We start from the raw sequence: 25,770 nt of genomic DNA, 5'->3' as shown, positions 1-25,770 counted from the left end.
TAATCACTTGTTCTGGGAGAGAAGTTCAACCGTGCTTATTTTCAGTCTTACGCACCAACTGAAATTAAATTACAATCTTTTTTTTTGTTGGGGAAATCAATACGAGTGATACATTTCACTGATCGGCGTTTCCATTGTTGCACCTTGCTTGTGCTAAAAATTGTTCTATCAATCAATATTAATTTGATAAAAAATACTTAAGTATCCCGGTAGCTCAACTGGTAAAGTGTGTAGCATAACAGCTCGATCCTTACCAACATTTTCAATTAGGAAATGTCCAGCTAGAAGCATTTCAAAGTGCTTTTGTGAGGTGCAGCACTTTTTCAGCTGAGATGCTTTGGTAGCATCTGGTTGCTATGGTACTGAGTATCTGCGGAAGTAAAAGTGTCAGCGCAAGGTAGAGAAGTTGCTCTGAATGAAGGGAAGGCTAAAACACGTAGGAATGGAAGATGACTTGGCGGACAATGTGGCTTCACAAGAGCAAAAATATATTAATATATAAACAGTACAATAACATATTTCCAGGATAGAATGGTTGGTCTTCTTGGTATCTGTCCCTCTTCCACTGTGATTGAATAGCTGTCTGTGACAACGAGTGCAGTGTTTTACCCAATGTTGAACATTTTTCAACTTTCAGCACCCAGAAAGAAAATGCCAAACGGGCAGCGCCTCATCATGCTGCTGCCGGCCCATTGAAAAGTATTTTAAAAAATGCAGCCCCCAAGAAAAAATGTTTTGGTGGACAAAGGCCCCTCAATGTCTCTTTTCAGTTTTCACTAAAATAAAGGCAAAATTCCTACCCTCAACACATCTTAAAAAATTCCCATTGATAGTTCTGCCTCTATATAAGACGTAGTAGTGCAAGGCTTATAAGTAAGGAAAATAATCCTTCCAATTAGAGATAATTCTCCCTATGAGTGTGGCCATTTCATTGTTGCCCTCACTTTTCGTGATACTTTGAGCTTTAGAATATCCAATGAGGATAGGAGCCATTATGAATTCATTATTCAAGGTGAATGCAAGGAAGGTTGCACAAAGGGCAGCATAGTAAAGAGAAAATATGGCATACCACAGAGCGATTAACACGGTGACTGTATCACCAAATACAGGGAACATTATATATATTTTATAAACAAGTAAAATTTGATTTGATATCTACGTAATGAAACAAAACGGAGACAAAATGAGCGAGGACTGAGGTAGTGCGGGAAGGAGAGAGAGAGATGCCTCTTGACGCCCGAGTTAAAATGTTAATCTGGTCTCGACCTTTTGGAACATATCTAAAGGAGCTGAGAGCCAGTAGGCACACACAAACACACACACACACACACTACAATCAAATTCTGGGCTCCTAATTATGTAAACCCGCTACTCAAATAAATGAATATGTGACCACAGATATGGTGTCTGGTAGTGAAAGCTGGAGAGCTGGGAGGAGCAGGAAGGAGAGAGAAAATGATGAGGAGAAAGGACAGAAGGGAAAGAGAAACAGGTGGCAGATGGAAAAAAAGGACAGAGGGGAAGATGGAGAGTTAGAGATGGAGAGGAGAGGGAGCCAAGAGGCAGAATGAACCGCTCTTCATTCATTACTGATAAGAGCACTTATAGGTCAGCAACATGGCACACACTTGTGCAGGAACGCACGGGTGCTGCAGCACACACTGTGCATATTAAAACCCAAGAAGTCGTGTTGGCAATGCTGTGCCTTCCCTTCAAATATTTTAGATGTCTTGTTTATCATTTAAACATGCTTAAATTCAGCCTGGCATATTTGGTATTTTTGGTGACTTGGGATACAATATATATGGACAAGACATCAATCATTTTTCTGACCTCGATATTGTTTGTTTTGTTTATATGTGTGTTTGTCTTAATAAGAACATCACCAATGTTATAGGTAACATGATGCCAGCATAAACAGTAGGGTTTTGCCAGCCTTTACAGGAACATCCTTCCCATTTTTACTCTTAGCCCCACCTACTTCCATAACTACGAGGAGAAATAAAGCAATTCTACAAAGATGAAACCATTCAGCTTACTAGTGTCTGGTAGCTCGCAGCTGCAGTTTTGATGTGGCACAGTCCTGATAGCTGTTAGCTTTAAAATGCCTTGCCACCAGCTAAAAAGTTTGTTTGTAGTATTACCCTAAAACAACTTCATCCTTTACTCTGTGAATCCACCAGCATACTGTCTGGGTCCCAGGCCATTCATACCTCTGTCCCGACTGCAGCGCACCAGGATTATGGTGGTAACTGCAATTTTCCTGGAGCTTTGCTAAGCTTGTATATAAAATGAAAGAGGCATCACTTGGTTTTGTTTCTGTTGGCCATTTTTTGATTAAGTTTCCAATTGAATAATTTCAAATTTTGAATTCCTTTAAAGATAATCGAATTTTATAAATACTTTTGTATTTATTTACCCTTTGAAACCTGAAGCAACATCACTTTTCTTGTGGGGCTTAAAGAGGCCTTTTTCAGAAGTATTTAAATATTTGAACCTAAGCAAATTGGCGTGATTTCTTCCAAAAACACAGGTAATATGTCAATGAGCAACAAAATGTTCCATAAAGTGCAAGAAAATAGTAGATTTACATTTTGTGTTGCAGTATATCCTCCAACCAGTTACAGTGACAACCCTACATACACTGGCTTCGTCCTTCTGAGGCAACTTTGTCATTGAAAAGAGTATTGCTATCATTTGTCTTTCACCTCTTGTTTCCATGTACAGTGACTTCTCTTCCCCCCTCATTATTATCCTCTCTCCTATCTTCATAAATCTATGAAATCCTTCACCTTGTCTTGTTTTTTTCTCTAAACTTCAGTCTCTACCCTCTGCTCTCCACTTCCTTTTCATGATTTTGTTTCCCGCCGTAACCCTGCCCAATCCTTTTAACTCCTTTATGAGAGCTCCATGCGCAAAGTTAAAGGAGACTGTGCCTTTGAAGTTGTACAGTAGCTCCTGAACTCTTTGGTGCTCAAACCGCCACTTAAGATCTGTGGACTCTGTAAAATAGCAGCTCAAAATTCACCTGCTTACTCTTTGTTAAGTTTTACCAGTCTCATATGGTGTCTGTAATATCAACAGCTGTTAATGTTTATTGGAGCTCATACATTTTATTCTCTTCCACAGCCCCCTTTGTTATTTTTTATTTGTCTTTCATTTTCTTTGTCCTTGACTTGACTGCTTCTCCTAGTTTTCTTTACTTCCTTCCTCTCCTGTCTTCCCTCCCCCCTCCTTTCCTCCCGTCCTGTCCTGTTCCTTTACCCTCTCTGTCACTCTTTCTCCTTCTCAAATCCTCTCCTCATCTTTCCCTTTTCCTCATCATGTCCTCCCCTTCCTGGCTCCTTCTCCCCTCCTGTCCTTCTGTCCTCCTCCCGCCTACACCGGTGTACCCGGTGTCATTGTTCGGATAATTATTTATTAACGTGTTTATGTCGCCACTGTCCCTGTCTGTTGCTGCCATCTGCGCCCAGTTAGGTGCCCGCCTCCCTGCGCCGTTCTGCCCTGCCCGTGGGGGAGAGAGCCATACATGGGGGCACAGATCAGAGACTCCCACACAAGCAAACACACACACTTTATCTCTCTGTTCTTCTTTCTGTGACACAAAAACCCACACACGCACACCTTCTGCCGACAGCCCCCTCTCTCCCCTGTGCTGCCCCTGGGGCTAGGTGGGGTTAGCCGGGAAGAGAGGCACGCAGCAGTAGCCACCGCGGTCCCTTCTGTCCTGTCCTGTTCTGTTTGCTTTGTTCTTCTCTGTCAGCACTACACGTATAGATGAAGGAGGTGGGAGCAGGAGTGGTGTTACCTTGATAAAGTTATTTGGAGGACACAGAAAGAAGGCACATATAGAAGACTAATTATCAGTTGACTGGGAATGTTTGAACTCTGAGGACTATACAGCAAGTTAAATGTACTGTATTGTACAGCTGCAACACTTAATGGCTTGGTTGTCAACTATTACATCATTCCTTTGAAACTTGAGCAAATTAGATTGATTTCTTTCAAAAGCATCTTTCAAAAATGAACAGAAAAAATGCTTGAAAATAACAGTAATTCAGTAAAATATTTATTATAAGGATAAATGTACCTACTAATTTCTTGCAATTTGCAGAAAAGTTGCTGCCAAAATTCTCACTGGCTTTTCCCCCCATCTTTTCAAAAGACAGCAAACTAATTTTGAAGGTTTAAACATTTGTGAAGGCATCTGAATGCAGCAAAAGAAAATTGATGTTGATCCAAGTTTCAAAGGGGTAATCAGCAACTACTTGATAATCGATTGATCAGTTTGAGTAATTCTTTTAGAAATAAAGCAAAAAATTCTCTTGTTCCATTTTCTTAAATGCGAATATTCTCTGGTTTCGTTCTTTATAACAGAAAACAGACATTTGAGGATGCTATCTTGTATTGACATTTTTCACAATTTTCTGACATTTTAAAGACCCAACAACTAATTGATTAATGGAGAATTAGTGAGTGGCTGAGGATACCATTTAAGGTTCCACTTGCTACTCATTTTTCTAACCATTCAAACACACTCACACACTGGAGGAACAGCCATCAGGAGCAATATGGTGTTCAGTATTTTGCCCGAGCACACTTGTTGACTGGAGGAGCTGGGGATCGAACCGCCAACCTTACGATTAGAGGATGACCCGCTCTAACTCTGAGCCACAGCTTGTTAATTCTTGGGCCATCTGTAATCAAGAAATGTTGCCGTCACCTTAACAAAGCAGGGTTGATTTGGGGTGATTCTGATTTGAATGTTTTGTGGCAGCATATTCTTATTGTGTATACCATATCCTATGGGTACGTATAACATGTTAATGCAACCTGAGCCTAATCCTTAAGGATCTAAGCAGCTGACGGCATGCCATCCTCCCCATGATGTGATATGAGGCAGGATAAAGAAAGGGGGTGGACAAAGAAAGAGGAAAGAAAACACAGAGCGATAAAGGAGGAAACAACCAAAGGGAGGGAGACAGGAAGATAGGGGGAGGCAGAGGAAGCCTGTGGGACTGCAGGGGGGGATTGTGATCATGTATCCTGGATCTCAATAAGTAAACAGAACAAATATTCTCCTTCTCTTCTCCTCCTTCTCTGCTCTTCTCACAAGCCATTCCAAGTCCCCTGTCGTCCATTCTCTTATCATGATCTCTATCTGTTGGCTTCTTGGCAGTCCATCTTTCTCATCTTCTCCACTCCCCACGGCAGCTTTCTTTCATCCCCTCGTTTTTTGCTCCATTTCTTGCTGCATTTCTTCAGCTCTCACAAGTCTCACAGCATCAGGGTTTTTTTTTGTCTTTACATCCTTAATTCTATCTAACTAAGCCTCCCTCTATGTCATTGTGTCTTCTGTGTATGCATGAGCCTAACTCTCTCTCTCTCTCCGAGTAGAAGATTAGGAGGGAGGATGGCAGAGGAGGTGGTCCTGGTAGCCTCTATCAAGGAGCGGAAAGGAGTGTGGGTACTTCCTCAGGGAGAGTGCCTCATTAGTGTGAATGGTACACAGGAGAGCATGTAGAGACTGTGTGTATATGTGTCTGTTTGAGTGCCTCTGTCTATAATTAGGAGTCACAGCGAGTAGCGCTGTGGATCAGAGTTAGATAAGTGCTCTGGCAGCTAGCCAGCACTGGAGCTAGCCTCATGTGCGGAAACACACACACAAGCATACACACACACACCCACACACACAGATAGCTCCCACCTCTGAGGTTCTTGTATGGCAGTGCAGTGTGGTTGTTGGGAATTATTTGGCTTCCGCCTCCTCTGAAAAGTACCACCTGCAGATGGCAGGGGCCAGTTGGATGTATCCAGTTTTACCTTGACAATATCTGTCTCTCGCTGGAAACCACATTCACAGATGCACACACCCACACACCTGTACTTTATCATCTGCCTGTCTGAGGCAGGCAACAAGGGAACCACAATGGGTACCAAAAACAGAGGATCAAAGACATGATGCGGCCACACATGCACGCACACACGCCCAAATGCTCAAAATAGGGAATCGCTCTTGCCCTCATTCAACCCCAGAAGGGACAACTCTGACACATGTGCAAAACACACACACACAATATTTCCTCCGGCATGCGTCCTCCACCTGGGTAAAGGAGTCTTTCATCTTGGCGTGACTGCCACTGGGCAGGCTTGCATACCCACGCACACAGACACACACACTCTTTCACTCTCTCCACCTGCTACCCCTTCTCGCTATGTGGATATAAGCGAGCCACCTCCACCAGCCTGCAAACACACATTCAAACACAAGCACTGACTCTGCTGGGCAACCAACAAACGCAGATGTATGTTTAGAAGGCACTGAATCAAAGAGTCAATGTATTTACAATTCAAATTAATTCATGAAAGTTCAGAAAGCTCTCCACCTAGAGGCTGTTCTGTCAGGCCTTTATGGGGCACTACAAAACACTTCACCCTAAAGTAACAGTTTATGGCTTTAGTCAGAGTTTTAAGACTGCAGAATAGATGTGGTGTCTGTGCAGCTTTATGATGCCTAGACTTTAGCGCCACATTGCTATTAGTTGGAGGATGAAATCCAAATTTGGTGGAGCCTTAGAAGAGCTAGGCTTTGGTGGGGAAGCATTTTGTCGATGCATGAGAGGCAAATCTGGCCCAAACATACGCCTCTTTAACCCTAATGACTCCTTGATGGAGCTATAATTTGCAAAATTGCCACCAAGACACACATAAAATAAGGGGCAATTAGCCGTTGCTATGGAGAAAAACACTGACTTTGTATTTCTAAGGAGAAGAAGTCAGGGGTCTCTTCTATTAACTTACAGCACCTACAGTCTGTCTTGTTTCGGCAAAGCATCTAGTGGACATCAGAAGAATTGCATCATGAGGCTTTTCTGGCTTCAGCACTCAGCAGTGGTGGTTACCTGGTTTCACCTTGCTGAATAAATGGTATTTAGCTCATTAATGTTGTTTGTCCAGCAACAGGTCCAGAAGTGACTAATAATTCAACAGCACAGCATTACTGTCAGTCCTTGAGGAGTTTAATGAGCAAAAAGGATCACTAAGACACACACGCACAAACGCACGCACGCACGCACACACACACACACACACACGTAGAAAGTCTGGGTGGTTGTGTAAAAATAACTCAACTGCACACACACACACACACACACACAAACATGCACAGACATGGAACTGCATAGGTGCCCTTGCGCAAATGAAGCAAACAAATGATGCTCTAATGGCTCTTACTGTCTCTTTATGCATTGACCTTCAAACACAGGGGTTATATTCCTGAGAGGCACACTCACGCACATACTCACAAATCAAACCAGAGAAAAAGGCTCTTTGCACTTAATGGTTAACAGTAGATGTGTTCTTATAGAATGTGCATATGGGACGTCTGGTCTTTCTGTGCATCTATAAATGCCTGTGTCTGTGAATGTGTGCGTCATGTAATCACATGTGGTTGAGTGGAGGGTGGCCAAAGCCTGTCTAGACAAGGTTACAGGTCACATAGGTCGATGAAAGGTTCTAAAGTGCTGTGAAAGGTGGGGCACAGTTCATAGCGCAATGGCAGACGGGGTAAAAGTTCACACATGTACTGAAAGAGGAAGGCTGGGATCATTGCATTCACAAACTGGTGCTCTTAATAGCATGCTCAACATTACTACAATCCAGCACAGAGTGGGTAGGTAGGCAGGAAGCAAGGAAAAGACATGAGAAAAAAGAACACTTTGTTTAGCTTTCCTCCCCGGAGGCATTTTCACTTTGGGAAATTCCTGAACTCCCCTGCAACATAATATTTTTTGTGCAGTACAGTATTTAAAATGCAAACCCATTATCATGAGTTCTACCTTATTTTCGCTGCAAATTACAATAAGCACACGTCTTAGTGCTTTTTTTATGTTGGAGGGCTGTTGATGAATTTCCATAAGTGAGAACATTTCCACAAAAAGGAGGGGAAAATAAGGGAGGAAGGGGAAAAGTGCACCTCTAAAAACCATGGTGACTGCGTACTGTAATTTACAAATCCCTGAGTGGTTGGTTAGTTGTTCAGTACTTGTTTGTGTCGGTTATGAATGTTCAATGTTATGAATGTCTCTTTTCAAAATAAAAGTCCCTTTTCACAGGACGTGCTGTTTGTTAATTGCATTCAGTCTTTTTCAAAATAAACTTAGAATGTAGGGAAAAAAACGTATTTTTCATTTGACGAGTTGATAGTGAGACTGGGTTAATGTTAGTTAGCTTACTGGAGCATAATACACATTTCGGTCCTTTCAGATAAGCTAAAATCTTTCAGGTGTGCTTGATTTTGTATTTCAAGCACTTGAATGCCCAGAGTGCAAAGTGTTCCTCACATTGTTCAATATTTGAAACCATGTCATTTGTCAAGATCATTGGCTTAAAACAGAAATGACCTGCACCATGAAATTGCAATAAAAAAGAGAAACTATCTGTACCACTGATTTATGCTGGGGCAGAGTTTTTTTTTCTCCCTCATCTGACTTAAAACACAGAAAATATTACACTGTCTTTTACACTGACTTCCAACAGACAGAGCTGTTTTGTTAGAGTGATTTAAACCAGAAAAGAGATTATCTTGTTGCCAAGATGCTTTAGGGTCACCAGCACTTCGGGCAGGATTTATTTCAGATAGGTGTAATAGGCAGCATTCTTGTCTACATTACGGGACAAGGCAGTGCAGGTGGCATTCTTAACTCAGAGGGTCTCCATACGAGGATTGATTAATACATCAACTGGCTTAACCCATCCACTATCATTTCACTTCACAAAAACAGCAATAGATTCAGTGACAGCATCTGCTTTTATATTACGCTTTTTTTGAAAGTACATTAAGCTTAAACTAGTCATTAATTAATATTGCACTCATGTGTATTAAGTGTGTAAAACCCCATTATTACTACACTGAGAACCTTCATTATGTCTAATTGTGGAAAACAAATGCTATAAGAACAGTATTAGCTGATTTGTGAAGTAAAACAATTGCAGATCAGAGTTTAATCAGCCCTTGGAGCTGCATAGATTAATCAAGCCTCGGTACCAAGACCCCCTGTTCTCCCATCTATCACGGTACATTAAGGTAGACCACTACAAAACACAGTCACGTCCAGTCAGGTGATATCAGAACACAGACACTCACTCAGCTGTCTCCTTGACGACAAAGTGGCGCTCCCCTGCGCCTTGATGCCCTGGAAACAGAAGACATGTTGACACAAAGAGTAACCAAGAAAAAAAAAATAAAGAGGGGGACGGAGACAAAGAGGGATTGTTGTTAGATAAGAAGAGAAAGAAATACTTTACTTTGGTATATTTCACAGCAGTCATGAATCAAGCTTCAACACTTCCTGCCACCTAATGTGTATTTATCGTTGGCAGCCTGTCATTTCTCATTACGTGTAAATAACTGCAAACAGGTCTGCGCACAGTGAACAAATATACAGTGTCACTGATGCAAAACAGCCCACAAAATTCAATGCTGGTTCATTTTGTCGTCTGTAGACACATGGTCATTGTTTTTAGTACAATAACACTAACCCACCTGCTTAGTTAACTCATTCATGCATTCACTCAATCACAGCTACAGCACATCTGCAAGTTTCTATTCAAAGACCTGGTAACGTGCAGTGCATTGCCTCCTTTCTGTAATATTGATGAAAAGTGTGAGGTGCTTTGCGTCATTGACTCCTGTTTTGATGAACAGAAGAAAAAATAGAGCTAGTGGGTGACACCACAGCCGCAAAGTACAGGGTTTATAAATACTGGTGGTTTGTTCTTCATGTTCCCACACAGGGGTGTTCTTCATGTACCCACACAGCCGCTTGCCTGCCAAAAACTACAAATGTTATACCAATTCCACAACAATGTGCTTAGAAGCCAAGAGACAAGGACACCATTTTTAGGCAACTGCGCAAACATATATGCACAATGCTCAAATAACAGTATTTCCATGGTATTTCCTATCCATATTAATGTTGTCCCAGCTGGCAATGCTCTTCTCCTGTTACTAATTATTTTGAATTCCCAAACAGTGAAACAAACTCCATGAAGAAATACGATTAGTAAACACTGCATCCTCTTTTAAGGTACCAGTAAAAAACAGGGTTAGTCTATAAACTTGCATTTAAATTATAATTTGTTATGCTGCTACTGTAATAGTTATTTATTTTGTTGAGTCCTACATGGTGTTTGCATTTTGCCGACTGCATATTAATGGGCCAACAGTATTAATTATCCTTTAGCCTCAATATAAAGTGTCTGCTCAGGAGCTTAGCTTTAAGTGGACATTTAAGCACACTGTATTGTTAATCTTATAAACTTAAGGTGCAGATGCTTTGTTATGGCAATACTCTTAGTTAATCTTGTTTTAACAATACATTGGAATGCTAAACATGCCTTAATGGACCCAGCAATAAGTCGTCTTATTGTCTGATTTTAAATATGAATTTAATTCTTTTGAGTATGAACATTACCAAGATAAAGGTAAGGTTTACAGTAATATAGTAGGAGTACAATATGGCTGTACCACAGAAACAAATGTATTAATAAAGATCATTAGTAAAATTAAGTCAAAGGATTATTTCAATATTTGAGACATGCTATATTTTCCCTTGCAGATAGCTACACTGAACAAAATCTACAGATCTTTTGCTTTCGCTTGCATTTTCATTGGATGAAGTGAAAGACCTAATACTTTTTTTATGCACACAAAAGACAAACTTCTCTTAAATTTGATCACAAATTTGTTTAAATCTGTGTTACTGAGCACTTTGCCAACCTAATCCGTAATCCATCAACCTGACAGGTGTGGCATATCAAGATGCTGATTAAACAGCATCATTACTACACAGCTGTGTCTTGGGATGGTCACAATAAAAGGCCACTCTACAATCTGCAGTTTGATCACATTACACAATGCCACAGATGTCACAAGTTTTGAGGGAGTGTGCCGTTGGCATGCTGAATGGCCACCAGAGCTGTTGCCCATGAGCTTAATGTTTATTTCACTACCATAAATCGTCTTCAATATCATTTCTGAGGAATTGGCAGTGCATCCATCCGGCCTTACAACCACTGACCACATGTAACCACACCAGTTCAGGACCTCTATATTCAGGGTCTCCACCTGCAAGATCATCTGAAATCATCTACCTGAGAAGCTGAGGAAAGAGTTGGTTTGCACAACTGAAGAATTAAAAACTATCAAAAACTGTCTCAGAGACGCTTATCTCACCGGCTGGTGTCAGATGATCTTGCAGGTGAAAAAGCCAGATGTGGGTGCACCCACTTGCTCACTTGGTATATCGGGTGCCCCGTGTACAACCACGATGGCCTTGACACTGCAGGTTCGATTCCAACCTTGGCCCTTTGCTACATGTCATCCCCTATCTCTCTCCCTTCCACCCTATTACTGTCCTGTCAAAGTAAAGGCTTAAAAAATCCCCAAAATAATCTAAAAAAAAAAAAGAAAAAAAAGGCCAGATGTGGAATTCCTGGCCCGCTAGTCCAGTTGGATGTACTGCCAAACTCTCAGACATGGCACTGGAGATGGCTTATGGTAGTAAAATGAACATTCAACTAATGGGCGGACATTCCTGCAGTCAGCATGCCAATGGCATGTTCCCCCAAAACTTGCGACATCTGTTATTGTGTCATGTGTTCAAACTGCATATTTTGGAGTCGCATAAAAAAAGCATACATACTTCAAGTCATGAAAAACGAGAGCAAAATTGTTATGTTTATATATCCCAAAAATAACAGTATCTGCCTGCCAGCACCTATGAAGCTCACTATTTGACAGGTTTTATCAAGTCTGGTTAACGTATACAAAAAACTGAATTGAGTCTGTGAATTTAGTCAATAAATTAGTCAATAAACACCAATACATTTTTGCAAATTGGAAAAACATAACTGTGTCAATATTTGATATTTACAAGGCAGTTTGTAAAGGATTAAGGATGAGGATTATAAAAAATGTGTTAAAAAGTAATGTGCAGGTAAGTGTACAGCCACTCATAATTGGCTGAACTATTAAAATGCTATACAACTATCCAGTATACCTTATGACCACCGATAACTGCTGATCCAAAGAAACTATTTAATGTTGTCCAGTGTTTCATTACCACACTGCTTCTCTGCCACATGCATTAAAACATTAAGTAAAATTCCTCGCTCACACACACACACAGACACACAGACACAAACAGACAGACACACACACACACACACACACACACACACACATGCATGCACGAACACCCACTTAGTGCTAATCTTAGCAGGCAGATGGAAAGAGGTCTTGAACAGTAAAAATTGATGGTGACATAAAACTGCAATAAAATACCCTATTCCCCTGAACACAGCCTTTACATCTATCTATCTATCTATCTATCTATCTATCTATCTATCTATCTATCTATCTATCTATCTATTTGTCTGTCTGTCCATCTGTCCAGGTCCAGCACTCTTCAAACACCTCCTGGAGTTCAGGCCAACATCACTGCAGTGATAGGAAACCCCTCATCCCTGCACAGTCACCGCACCAGGATCCTGCAACATTTGATCTTCTAACCCCGTTAAACTGTCAAGAGCCATCACACTTAAATGTCCATCTCCTCCACATGTGCTATCACAACTCCCGTCTGCAAACCACACAAAAAACTGTCTGGCATCAACCTTTTTCATAAAAGTGAACTTTAAATAACAGTAAAAAAGAAAGTTAAACAGGCATAAACACCCAACAGTCAGTAAGACAAGTAATAATACTTTTAGACAACAATAAATGTCATAACTCCGATTAACTTGTCTTTTTTTGGCAAGCAAGAAGTGAGTACAAAAATAATCACGTAATTTCTCCCTCAAATCATACAATAAGGGTTCAATAATTCCTACAATATGATGCACAAGCTCACCGCTGCTCTCACTACTGAGGATGGGATGATGTATGATTTTATTGTGGCTCACAATAAAAAACACTAGCAATAAGTTGATCATGGTGAATTTCCATTATTGATTTAATTGTGAATATTATTTTCAGCAGCACCCAAAGAAACAGGTGGGCAAAAGGGACCCTGCAATATCATGTTGCATACACATCAACCTCAAAAATTAATCAAGTATTGGCATATTGAAATTAATTATGTTTTTTTAGGATAGTTTTAAGCATACTTTGAAAGTTATCTGAATAATACTGTAAATCAGGATTATTTTGGCCAGGACCATCATGATTTTTTTTGTCCCATGCCTACTCACTGTAACATCAAAACTGTGTGTAACTACAGGTCACCACACAAACACAGAGTAATCAGTAAGAGTAATAATAAAAGTGATGGTAAAAAGGGAAGGAGAGGAGAGGGTTAACAAGAGTTGGAGAGAAACTGTAATAGAGGATGAGCAGTGACAGGGCGGAGCAAAGCAGGGTGAAAGAGTAACGGTAATAAAGGAGAAGAGGGAGAAGAGGGAGGAAGTAAATGTGAGCAGAGAGGGATACAGGTGAAAGGCCGACCATAAAGATGAGAATGTAGGAAGGCACAGTGAAGGGATATCAAGAAATGGATGAGCAGGAGAGACGGCTGATGGAAGGAGAAAGGAAAAAGAAGCAAACGTTTGAGAAGAAGGAAATGCAGTCAAAAGGATAAGATGATGGGGGAGATGAAGATAAGAGGAGAAACGGAAAAGGTGGTAAGGGCAAGGGAGAGAGAAAGTAAGAGCAATATGAAGATGGAGAGAGATCAGAGCAAAGAAAATGAATGAGTGTGCAGAGAGAAAGAAAGGAAAATCAAGGGCATTTTTATGAAGGGAGAGGAAGAAAAGAAGGATTAGGGAAATCATAAAATTTATAGAAGAGAGGGCGAAAGATGGAAGGACAAGAAGACTGACAGACAAAAAGAAAAATTTATAAAAACTCTAAGTAGGGCAGAAAACTGCCTCTCTCGTGCTCAGCCCCTATCTCCTCCTCTTTCTCTCTATCTTTCTTTCTTATTTCTATCCTTAGCAGCACCATTACTCAGTAAGGACTATGGCTGTACAAAATGATCTAGTTTACAGGAATAGGAGTTGGAGACCTACATAGTTGCAATCAGCACTGGACCCTCCATCCTCCCGCCTAAACTGGCACAGACATGGAGAGCACTGATGATGTAGGCTCATATGATCTATGTCATCATACATATTGACTCAGGGTTCCCCAGCCCTGCGAATGTACGTACAGAGTGGTGCTGATTAGGAGTGCTCTCTCAACAGGGGTCTGCTGAACGTGATCTGTGTCACCACCGTAAACTGCCATAATAGCTGGACATCAGTAAAAGCAAGCGAGACCAAAGCCTTCTTCTTCCCATGACACTATGGATCAATAACCGCGGACAGAAACATCCCCAGAACAAAGGCAAAGAAAAAGAATCAATGGCTGCTCTGCTTTGATTTGTACAAATGTTGAGATAATCATTCATTCTCACACAGCTAAAAGGTGGCACAATTCAGCAAGAGACATAACTGTTACTGAGCGGGAATGCTTTCCTAAGCAGTTAGCTGCCAAGGAGCATTCAGGGAGATTCAATTCAGATTTAATCTTTCATTAGTATTATAAAATGGAAATGACCTAAAAAGGTGCTTAAAATTGTACTTATTCTGTAACATAATTTTAAATCTAAAATTGTGATAGTTATCTATTAATAGTTTCCATAGCGTGTTTGTTTTTTCCTTAAACATGCCCCTCTAGCATTTCTAAAATAACTGTCAAAATCTACATTTTTTTTGGCAATTTCTTACCAAGTTGCTTATTGGCTATTTTCCCATGTTAAAAAAAATCAAACCAATATGTTCAGGGTTTAATGGGTTAAATATGTGTGAAAGGCATCCAAACGCAGCACAAGAAAAGTGATGTTGCTACAGGTTTCAAAGGGTTAAATCACTTGCTACTGTGCTTTCTCTGTATATTTCATATTTTACAATGATGGTACATCAGGTCTCAGGTTATATGGACAAGCCGTTAGAAATGACAAGACAAGTCTGACGTTTTTCATTTTGTCATTCTTCATATGAAATGGCTCGTCTAGCTCAAAGAGATGATTCCTCAGCACATAAAGTCCCTCCATACCTCAGTACAGTACACTACTTTAGAGATGGAGTGAGGAGAAAAAGCAGAATGTGAGACAAAGAGGAAAGAATCTGCATGATCTTCTTAAATGTTTCTCCATTCAAATGTAATAGCCCACAAACAGACGATAAACGATCCTCAACTATCCCTCCGCTCCTCTCATTCTTTTCAGAAGCTACTAAAGAGTCAGAGAGGGGATGAAGAGAGGGGCGGGTGTGAAGCCAGGAGAAAAAGAGAGAGAAAAAGAGAGAAAAAAAGGGAGGCAAAAAAAGTAAAGTTGCACAAATCTGGGGAGAATAGAAGACGACGGAGAAGAGAGTGAGAAAGACAGCGCGAGAAAGGGAACAAGAGTGAGCTAACCATCAAGAGCTTTTGATTCCCCCCATAAAATGTTCCTTTTAAGAATGCCCATGAAATTAGCTTGCTGAAAGAAAGCAATCTCAATCGATTCAATCCCCTCTAAAAAACTTTCAAACAGCCACCATACCTCCAGCTCTTAAGAGTCTCTGCGGGACATAAAATAGATTCTCGCTTTTTCTCTCTAACCCCCCTCTTTATTTTCTCTCTGTCTTACTCTTTCTCAGTTTCCCTTTCACCTTAGCTGCCATCTCTACATTGGCACACTGACAGAAAGAGGAGAAATCTTTAAGCGCAGAATTGAAAAATGGTTGTCAGGCCACAATTTTCAAGTTGTGTAAGACTCACTATGCTGCCACTTGCCAGCTACAGGTGGATCTTTTTTAGCAACACTCTTCACAAGGGTCCTTTATATGAAGAAGGGGGGTGTCAAACATACAGGGCATTTCCACCAGCAGGTCAGTTCAGTTCAGTTTGGTATGCATTTTTTTACATTAACATTGTGAAAAGTTGTGGATGATAGCTTTAGTACCTTTGGAACTGTCCCCATTTCTGGTTACCCCTCTGCTTGGGGTACCTAGCGCACAGATCCAGCACTAAAAGGTGGAGCTGGAAACATTGCAGCCTGTTGATTGGTCAATTGAGAGCTGTCAATTAAGAGCCGTCAATTAAGAGCCGTCACTCTCACTGGACAAAGACTCAAACAGAATAACTTTTTTCAAGTATTATTACTGATGTTAGCATTATTATATATTTTTGTATTCTCGTTCTTTTAATATAATTTAATGTAATGTAATTTAATTTATTTACTTTTTTATTTATTTGTACCCCAATTTATTTACTTCTTGGAGGTCCACGGTGGGTGGTGTATGTATGTTTGAATGTTTGTAAGTATATTGACTATAAAACCTATAAATAAAGTATGAAAAAAAAGGATGTTGTGAAAGCCTGCGGCTTGGGCACAGCCAAAACTTTGATTTGTAAATGGTTTTTAAGGCAGAGGATAACTTGACCTGCTTCTTCAATCACTTCTACTTTACTTTGGCGATGCCAGCTTTACTGCATAATGGCAATGTATGGAAAATGCACATAACATGTCAGTGAGTGGTAAGCTCACTGTCTGTGGAAAAACTGAGACATATTGTTGAAATTGAACTTATCTTGCTTGAGACATCTAAGGCTGTTCACCAGTTTTGTAAATGAAGAATTTCAGAGTGTGTACAATGAAAGGAAAGGAATAAAAAGGGAAGTGTTGTTTTTTAAATTATTATGCAATGGTTTTATTGGTCCAGCCCACTTACGATCAAATTGGTCTGCATGTGACCCATGAACGAAAATAAGTTTGACACCCCTGATGCAGAAAATAAAACACGATAAAAGTAACCACCAACTAGTGATGACAACATGTTGTACCTGCTGATAGACACTTTATCTACATTTGATGACTTGACTTTATGATAAGTTTGTAGATCATATTCATAAAGCATTATCATGCATTCACTTTTTTCAGCATTCCCACTAATTTACTGCTGTAATTTGCCTACATACAAAAAATTAAAATCAGGTTTGGCTGAAGAGGGTCACAATGACTGCACTGACATCTGGTAGATTGAGGGGCCCCACATTTTTTTCACTACACTGCATCTTAAATTGGTTTAACTGTGCAGAAACCAAGAAAATATATGACTTTTGGAGGAATGGAGAATATAGGTGCGTGACTAATGTAAAATGGTCCATTATTCATGATAGCTTTAACACAGTCGATTTCCATTTACTCAGTACAGCTGTGAAAACTAACAAGATGAGCATCTCAGCTGTCATTTAATCTGAACTAAACATTCATACAAACAAACACTTGAGTTCAAGACATGACTTAAGGAGTGAGGTATGCACTCCACCAATCCAAAAACTTTTCTAGGCCTTTCTAGAACTCAGCAACATATGAGATAACCTGAATAAAGTAGAATGAAAGATGAACTTCAAGGCAAGTTGGTCTGAAGTTGCATGAAGGGCCAGGAGCGGTCCCTGGTACAGAGTGTCTGACGGTGGGGAAACCAGGGCAGGAGAATCCCTGATGGATTCCTGGAGGCCTGGAAACCTCTGTAAGGAGAGGAGAGGAACTTCTGAAAGCTAACTTCTGCACTTTCAGGGATCAGCGAACAAAAGCAGGTAGAAAACAAGGAGGAGGACAACAGAGTGAGGAAAAGTAGGGGGACGCTCCAGAAAAGAAGCAGAGTGAGGTAGAGGGAGAGAGGATGAGTGAGATGGTCGACCTCGTGAAGTGGCAGAAGCAGTAGAAATAGCTGCCCCACTTGTAGACACACTTTCTGTTGCTAGCCGAATGTCCTCGATGCACCGGGGTAGCTAACCTATATAGGCCTGCTTCGCCGCAGCATATCCCACACACTCACAAACACACAGGGACACACACTCTGTGTGTCTCTCTCTTTGTCTAATACACACAGGCATGCACAAATGGGAGGGGAGGGGGGAGGCTAAAATCAGGCCGCACATGCTGTAGCTACTGCTGAGTTAAGTCACCTGTGCTGTTAGCCTAGCTTGCTAGCGGGCAGCCAGCTGCTCCTCTAATTAAGAGCCCATCTACTCAAGGGGCCTGAGCATATGGAGGACTCTATAGCTAGGAACTGGTTTTATAATAGATAGCGATGCCATACACTTGAGCTCTGGCCAGACTTCCTAAAGTTAGATGTACTGTGTTGGGAAGATAACACTGTTGTGTTCCTGAGTAGACTTTATGCATTAAAGGAATTTGAGGATAACAGGATATTCTGAATTTGTTGTGGATCATGTAAACGGCATATTATGTTAAGATGTCCCAAATGAAGCCTTATTCCAAATTTGACATAATAAATGACATGTTTCAGCACATTTATCGGAGTATGCGGGGCTGCATGTATTTTCATTTTCAGAATAATGGCAAAAAACTGAATAATTTGTGCATGTAAATGTAGTCAGTGATGAGTTAATTCAGTAGATTTGCGTATTGCCGACTCTTTCTGAATGGACAAATGCTGTATATCTGGTAGCTAATATCACACTGTTTTCCACCTGCAGAGTAGACACTCAGTAGCACTACTTGAATTCAAATGATTACCTGCAAATTAATCAAACCACTTCACCTCATAGAGGTGATATAATTGAGTGCATCTTAAAAGATTAAACCTCTCCTCATATATACTACTGGACTGTAGGAGCAAAGAAAGAACATCTTTACCCTCCTGGTGAGGCAAATCAAGGTGATTGTCTAAAATTAGTTTTAATTAAATTAATTGAAATTAATCAGAATGTCAGAAAAATCAAACTACTTTAAAATACTCTCCATCCACAGTCCATTTTTATCTGGCAAAGAGTCATTAAGTAAAACAGTGGTTCAAACTAAAAGCATGATCTGTTAGGGGCATCACCATACTAATGAGCAGTTTATGCCATGTGAGGCATGTCAACACATAAAAACACACAAGCGACCAGAATATCGAGTGCATTATAATGTCTGAGGTATAAATGCAACCTATTTGACTGATGTTACTTTGACACCTTCAACAGCATTTTTATTGACTTTGCTGTCCAAGACCAGGACTAATGGCTGCCTCAGAGAACACACGCACACACACACTTGCATAGGCAGACACACAGGCAATGACAAACACATGGCCATGCATACAAATTTGCCGTTCAACACAACCTGCACAAACCCACACCTTGGCTTGCTTTAGCCTCTAGTACCAACAAATATACAATTATGTGAGGCCATTTCAGGCTACATTATGAGAAATGCATTAGTCAGTGATGGCAAATGGAGCACAGCGCACAAATATCTAAGGCTGAATGTGTGTGTATATGTATGTGATGTGTGAGAAAGTGCTAGAAAGACACAGAGGGAAACTTAAAACAGAGGAAAGGAAAATCCCTAAAAAGGACGAATGATGACAGTTATCATATGATAGAATTCAAAGCTGTAATTTCATGCAGACGCAGTCGACAAAGTGGCGTTTTTTTCTGAGGCACGGTGAGGCGTTTTGCTGCACCTGTATTGGTGACTTGTCTTGCACTGCAGAGAAAACAGTCAAAGTAGGGGGGCGTCATTATCCAGCACTGCACTGCAATTTTGCTGTCAAGGTTCACCATCTGCAGCCCACCTGTGTGGGTCTGGTCAATGGTGCACTGAGCAAAGTGCATCTACATCTGAGCTACTTTTTAAGATTTTAGTAAGGGGGCACATGAACCACACAAACTTTATAAAAAATCATCAGCATCACACGATCTTGCCAGCTGATATTTATGGCGGTGTGAATTTCATACATGTAACATTATGCTTGGCTGATATAATAGAAGGATGCAAATCTTGGCAGTTTAAATATCAGTATTGCCAAATAGCCCATCCACCTATTAAGTTCCTGTTTAAAAACTTTAGGATATAACAGTGTTGCCAGCTTATATTTATGGCTGTGTGAATTTCATATATGTAACATTATTCTTGGCTGATAGAACTGAAAATTGCAAATCTTGGCAGGCAAAATGTCAGTATTGCCAAATAACACATCCACCTATGAAGTTACTTTTCAGGGACTTTAGGATTAAACCATGTTGCCAGCTGACAATTTGGACTATTTTAACTGGACAGGATGAATTTCATAACACTTGCATGGTCTGAGAGAAGAGGAGATACAAATATTGGCAGGTAAAATATCAGATTTGCCAAATAACCAACTGGGAAGTTCCTTTTCAGAAACTTTAGGATAAAGCAATGTTGCAAGCTGATATTTTGGACTGTTTTGACTGAACAGTTTTAATTTCATGTACATAACATTAAAAGGAAAAAATAAGGATGCTAAACTTGTCTGTGTAATTGTAATTTTTTTGAACAATTGACACATTTACTGCATATTAATACACACAATATAGTTTAATTTCTGTAGTATAATAAAGCCAACAAGGTAGAGTAAAGATTAACTTCTGATTCTTAGTGGCAACCCTCATCCACGACTATAAAGACCTCCATTCAGCTGATTAACTCCCTTTGTTGTCATCTGAGAATGGCATCTATGTGTTCCATCTGCAGTCTTTAAATTAATTAAATTATTTTTTTTATCTCATGCAGTTTGTTTGTTTTTTTTAGTTGATATTTTAATATATATTATTGTCTGTTTGTAAACTGTTGGTTATCATATATAGCTGCCGTTAATGTCACTATTACTTGGGGTCCTTCTACAAGCCCCTAGGTTGTTTTTTTCATCCAAACTGTGCATTGTTTATGTTATTGTATTTTTTCCCTTGTGTTTCATTTTATCATATGCACAAGTATATAACCAAACAGCCTAAGTGGGGAAATTTGTTAAAACATACATACACACACCAGACACACAGTGAACACCTTAATCAGATCCTGTTTTGTCACCACCAGGATGCTGCAAAATAATCACACAAAGTCCACACACCCAGCTGGTCTGTTGTGGTTTGATATTCTACACAAACTGCACTTTTACAGCATAAAAATCATGCCAGGGTTTGGAGGAAATGACACAATCAAGATGAACAGTACAAGAAAAGTTCACTTTGCTCCGTTAAAAGATATCAGAGGGCAATAAAAACCCTCTTGTTTTCTGTCAGACAACACTCTCAGGACCATCGTTCATCCTCTTGTTTCCAATAGGGTCTAGCAAATGTAGCACCTAAAGCTTAGTACTAATGAACAACATAATGTGGATGAGCATAATTATAACTGTTCATTTAACTGTTAGTTTATTTTATAGTTACAGTGTGAGTACGGGACTCTCCCCAGGGTTCTCCATTGTGAAACTGTAAATGGCTTTATTATACAGTGGAAACCACTTATCATCACGTCTGTGCGGGTCAAGCGGTGATTAGTATGACCTTTTTTTTCATTTTCTTTATTTCTCATGCAGATTACCATCTAATTGACATTTGTATATTTATTAAATTATTTCAAAGTAGTGCAATGGACAGCTTCATTATTTACTGAATATTATGGATTGTTTCAAAATAAAGTACAGCTGTTTAGAATGCTTTTTAAATTACTGTACAAAAGAGGGCACCCAGTAGCTCATCTGGTAAAGTGGGCACCCCATGTACAAAGGCTGTGTCCTTGCTGCAGCAGCCGCCGGTTCAATTCCACCCTCAGCCCTTTGCTGCACATCATGCCCTCTCTCTCCCCCTTTCATGATTATATAACTGTCCTATCAATTCAAGGGAAAATTCCCTCGAAAAAATAACCTTAAAATATACATATACATATATATATAAATTAAATTACTGTACGGATACAATGACACTTTAAATACATTACAATACTGTATCAACAATGTTTACTGTAATTTAAGTTTCCCTCATCAAAGGTACATTAAGTGATCGGTCATTGTCAGTCCACTTGATAAGGGTGGTTTCAACAGGTACTTTCCTCGTGCACATTCATTTTCTGTCTCCACTCTCATTGTTTGAGTGATGCGGTAACCTGACAAACACCAAGTTTTGCGGCTGCATCTCACTGATTCATTTTTGGCAGTTTGTCATAACCCTTTTTCCCCACACTGATTATAATGTGCATGCAGATTATGTATAAAAAGATCCAAAATGAACACTTAAGTGGCCCACATGATGACTATGCAAATTGTCAAAACGCTGTTGGTATAGGAATGATTCTGTCCCAAGCTTTTTGATCCATATACAGGCTTCCCACACGTTTACATGGACAAAATTTCAAAACTTTTTAATGCCGGGAGAGAAAGAAACATGTGTCACAGAACACAAAATGTCACACACACAGAAATGTTAAATCTACAGCTACAGAAAATAAATTTGCAATTTTGTTACATGGACATTATCTAAAGAAAAAAATAACCTAAACATTTCACACAACAAAATTCCACAACTTTTCTAAAACTTTAAATGTTTTTTACTAATTCCCTGACCTTCCCAGGCCTGGAAAATGTGTTTGTGAAAATCCATGACATTTCCAGGTTTTTATGAATGTGGGAACGCTACATATAAGCAGTTAAGAGGTTTCCACTGTGGCAAGAAGAGCACTTTTCTGAAGGAAATAAAGGGTACCAATGTGGTTTACCATGACTGTAACAGGTGATATTATTTTTACTGATCATATGAGCAGTTATCAGTGGGTGGTTTAGTGCTATAAAGTTATTGAATTATTTGTATAAATCTCTGCATACAAGTGAAGTAATATAAATGAAGTGCTATGAATAGCCAATAACTAAAGGTCACAGTGAAGGAAGAGTCACTTGGTGTTCTGCAGCACACACATGCAAATCTATGTTCTGTTCTCTTCAGTTCTATTGACATTGTACCAATAAAGTCATATATTATCTGTGTGGATGTATGTTAGTGTGGGTATTATGCACCCCCTCGCTCACACAATGACACAGCTTTCCTCCTTTAACAATGTTTCTCGCCAACTTTATACGCAGCACGATTGAAGATATAAAGAACTTTCAGAGGAGATAATAAAAAAGTGTTTTAAAGGCAGGAAACAAAGAAACAGACCCCAAAACCCCGCTCCTGTTTCCGTTACAGGCAGCCATTTTTAGGCAGTCATCCATTAAGTCTGCAGCGTTCCCATACTGTCAGCCCCAAGTGAAGCCAAAGAGGCCATGTCAACTGAGGGCCGAGGTAGGAGGCAGCACAGCACCCTCTGTCAGCACAGTGGGAATTGTTAGAAGGAGGCGAGGAGCAGGTAGTGGACTATAATATGAATGTCACCACAGTACAACATCTTTAGAATGAGTAAGATGGATGAGAGCTTTAGCTCAATGTGAACAGATGCTCATAAAGAGATGGAAAAGAAAAGAAGAGTGGGGGATGGCGGCTCTGGCTCAGCATAAAACGCATCGCCACAGAGAGGATAACAATATAAGAGAATAGAGAAAGAGGGCAATTTAGGTTTTTGTTGTAGTCTTTGTAAAATATAATCATATAATTTACATAAAGCGCATTTCCAGTGCAACAATGCATTGTTTGTGGGGTTTTTTGCGTCTGTCAGAGCGAAAGAGAGAGGGTGTGTGTGGTCTGTGTGTTTCTCACCTCTGGCCCCATGTGCTCTGTCTGCGTTGCGCGGTCAGTCATTTGGCAGTCTTTCATCTTCAGGGCAGCTTTGGCACTCTCCTGCATACAAAACAAACCCACACCCATCAGCCGTTTCCAAAATCTCACAGAGAAAGAACATCAAATACAAATAAATCAGAACAACTTAACACTCTCCCAGCAGACTTATGCCTTGCCTGCACTCACAACACTTAGCATAGTTGGCTTCCATGCTTAACTAGCTATCAGAAGCAACAAAAATAAAAAAAACAAAAAACTTGAATCTCTAAACAACCTTAACAAAACCAAATCCTTTTTCCCCCTTCGGCTTCCTCTCCTGGAAATCCAAGAGGTCATAAAACTGGGCTGAATTGCAGGAGAACTTTTCTACAGCCAGACATTGGAGCAGGAACTATCCTCAAAGTGCGCCAGTAGAGAGAAATTCATAAAAAGTGACAGCTAGTACTGGCCGGCTTGCTAGAAAGGTCCTTCTAGGAGATAATTAATAGGTTTCCTCTGGCAGATTTACAGATGAAGGTGCAGAAAGAAAAGTGTTTGCCCTGTCCTTCAGAATACAGCACTTTTACCTTGACTAGGAACCTCCCGACTCCTGTTACCTCTATGTGATCATTCTGAAAAGGCAGCTTGCAAGTCCTCTGAATGAGAGGAACCCAGCACTATTTCCACCGGGAGCATTTTATGACGATGTCACTAATCATCCTGACATGCTCGCCCTATACTACTCATAGGCCAGGGAACAGAATAAGTTGAAAGTTTCAGCGGTTCTGAAATATTGAGAAATTCATTAACCTTGATTAAAATTAATCACTGAACTTAGGACAGTGTGTAGGGATGGGTTAATGGTAGGGAGAATGAAAGGGAGTTCATTTATGATATGGCTCTAAATATACTGTCCTGTTTAAATCCAGCAGAAGCGAGCTGACAGATTAAGTTAAAAAACTGTTTTCATTAGTCATGCCTGTGCCCACATGAAAAGCAAAGCAGGTTTTCCGCGGCTAAATGTTGCAGTTGGAGCACGGTCCTTCAACAAAATGCACCAGCAGAGAGAGGAGAAAACTCATAAAAAGTGACAGCTAGTGATGGCCAGCCAGCTAGCAGGTCCTTCTAGGAGATAATTAATAGGTTTTCACTGGCAGATTTACAGGCGGAGGCAGAGCGAGCGGAGCGCTGGCTATGAGCTGCCCTTTCCTTCAGAAATGCTGCACTTTAACTTAGCTGCGGCAGGCAAGGTATCCCTTTTAGATTCTCACACACAGACACAAATATACCTTCACAAGGGTTCTCAAGGACAGCAAGGCCTCACACATACACAACTCCATGATTTCAAAGCAATGACCTTTGTTTCAAGGACATACAGTGCAGATAAAGATAAGGTTAGACTGCAACTGCATGGAGGATACAGGCTGGTATGAGACAATTTATCAATACACACACACATAGATATATGCGCACTTGCTCGTAAAAACACGTAAGCAGCAGTACATGTCTAGAAATCAAATCCAGCTGGTTGCAAGAGCCAGAACATCCCTGTCAGAGAGAAGTGCCAAATAGATGAATACACTCGCTCACACATTCAAGTCTGATCAGCATCTGTGTGTGTGTTTGTGCATGCACAAATGATTGCATGGCCCAAAGACTGATTGATGGATCCATGTGTGATGTGAGGAAAAAAAAGAAAAAAACATTTGGTGGTTTCACCGTGTCACCATATGGGAGATAGAGAGAGAAAGAAAAAAAAGTGTAGAGGTAATGAGAGTAAATAAAGAAAAGAAGAGAAAAGAGGTGGACACAAAGTACATCGAAGAGGGTAGTCAATCTATATCCAGACTTGGAGACTTAAAGGAATACTTCACCTCCCAAATGATCATTTGTGTATCAATTACTCACTCACTAGATTCAATCTGTGAAGAAAACTTTCATTTTCTTGCATGCCTCGGGTGGACAATAAATCCAAAGACAAAAAAATTCCTCATGAATTTTTCAACAGACATCCATTTATAAACTCTCATACAACTTGTGCAGTATAATCCAGGACTAATTTATCCAGTCGCATGCTCAGTACTTACAAAACAGACAGCCCAGTGAAACTTATCTATGCTCTCCTAAAGCAGACTCCACTGACAAAAACTGTAATTTTACATCGCTGAACACGGGAGCTGGTGCTGTACTACTGCATCAATCAGTTATTGTGTGACCTTGTTAAATCCAAACTAACCCATTTA

General features: G+C 40.2%; 1 protein-coding gene across 1 annotated transcript in view; it reads right to left on the bottom strand.

Annotated features, from left to right (window-relative positions):
- The window catches only part of ccser1 (coiled-coil serine-rich protein 1), a 156,079-nt gene that overhangs the window by 52,373 nt on the left and 77,936 nt on the right, over nucleotides 1-25,770 (bottom strand). The window contains exon 10 of the mRNA XM_042488761.1: nucleotides 23,528-23,608. Within this exon, the coding sequence (XP_042344695.1) occupies nucleotides 23,528-23,608 (81 nt within the window). The remainder of the gene's footprint in view (nucleotides 1-23,527; nucleotides 23,609-25,770) is intronic.

This window comes from Plectropomus leopardus, chromosome 6, assembly GCF_008729295.1.
Source record: "Plectropomus leopardus isolate mb chromosome 6, YSFRI_Pleo_2.0, whole genome shotgun sequence".
NCBI lineage: Eukaryota > Metazoa > Chordata > Actinopteri > Perciformes > Serranidae > Plectropomus > Plectropomus leopardus.
Note: the sequence above shows the minus strand (reverse complement) of the source record. Positions and strands in the feature narration are given on the sequence as shown.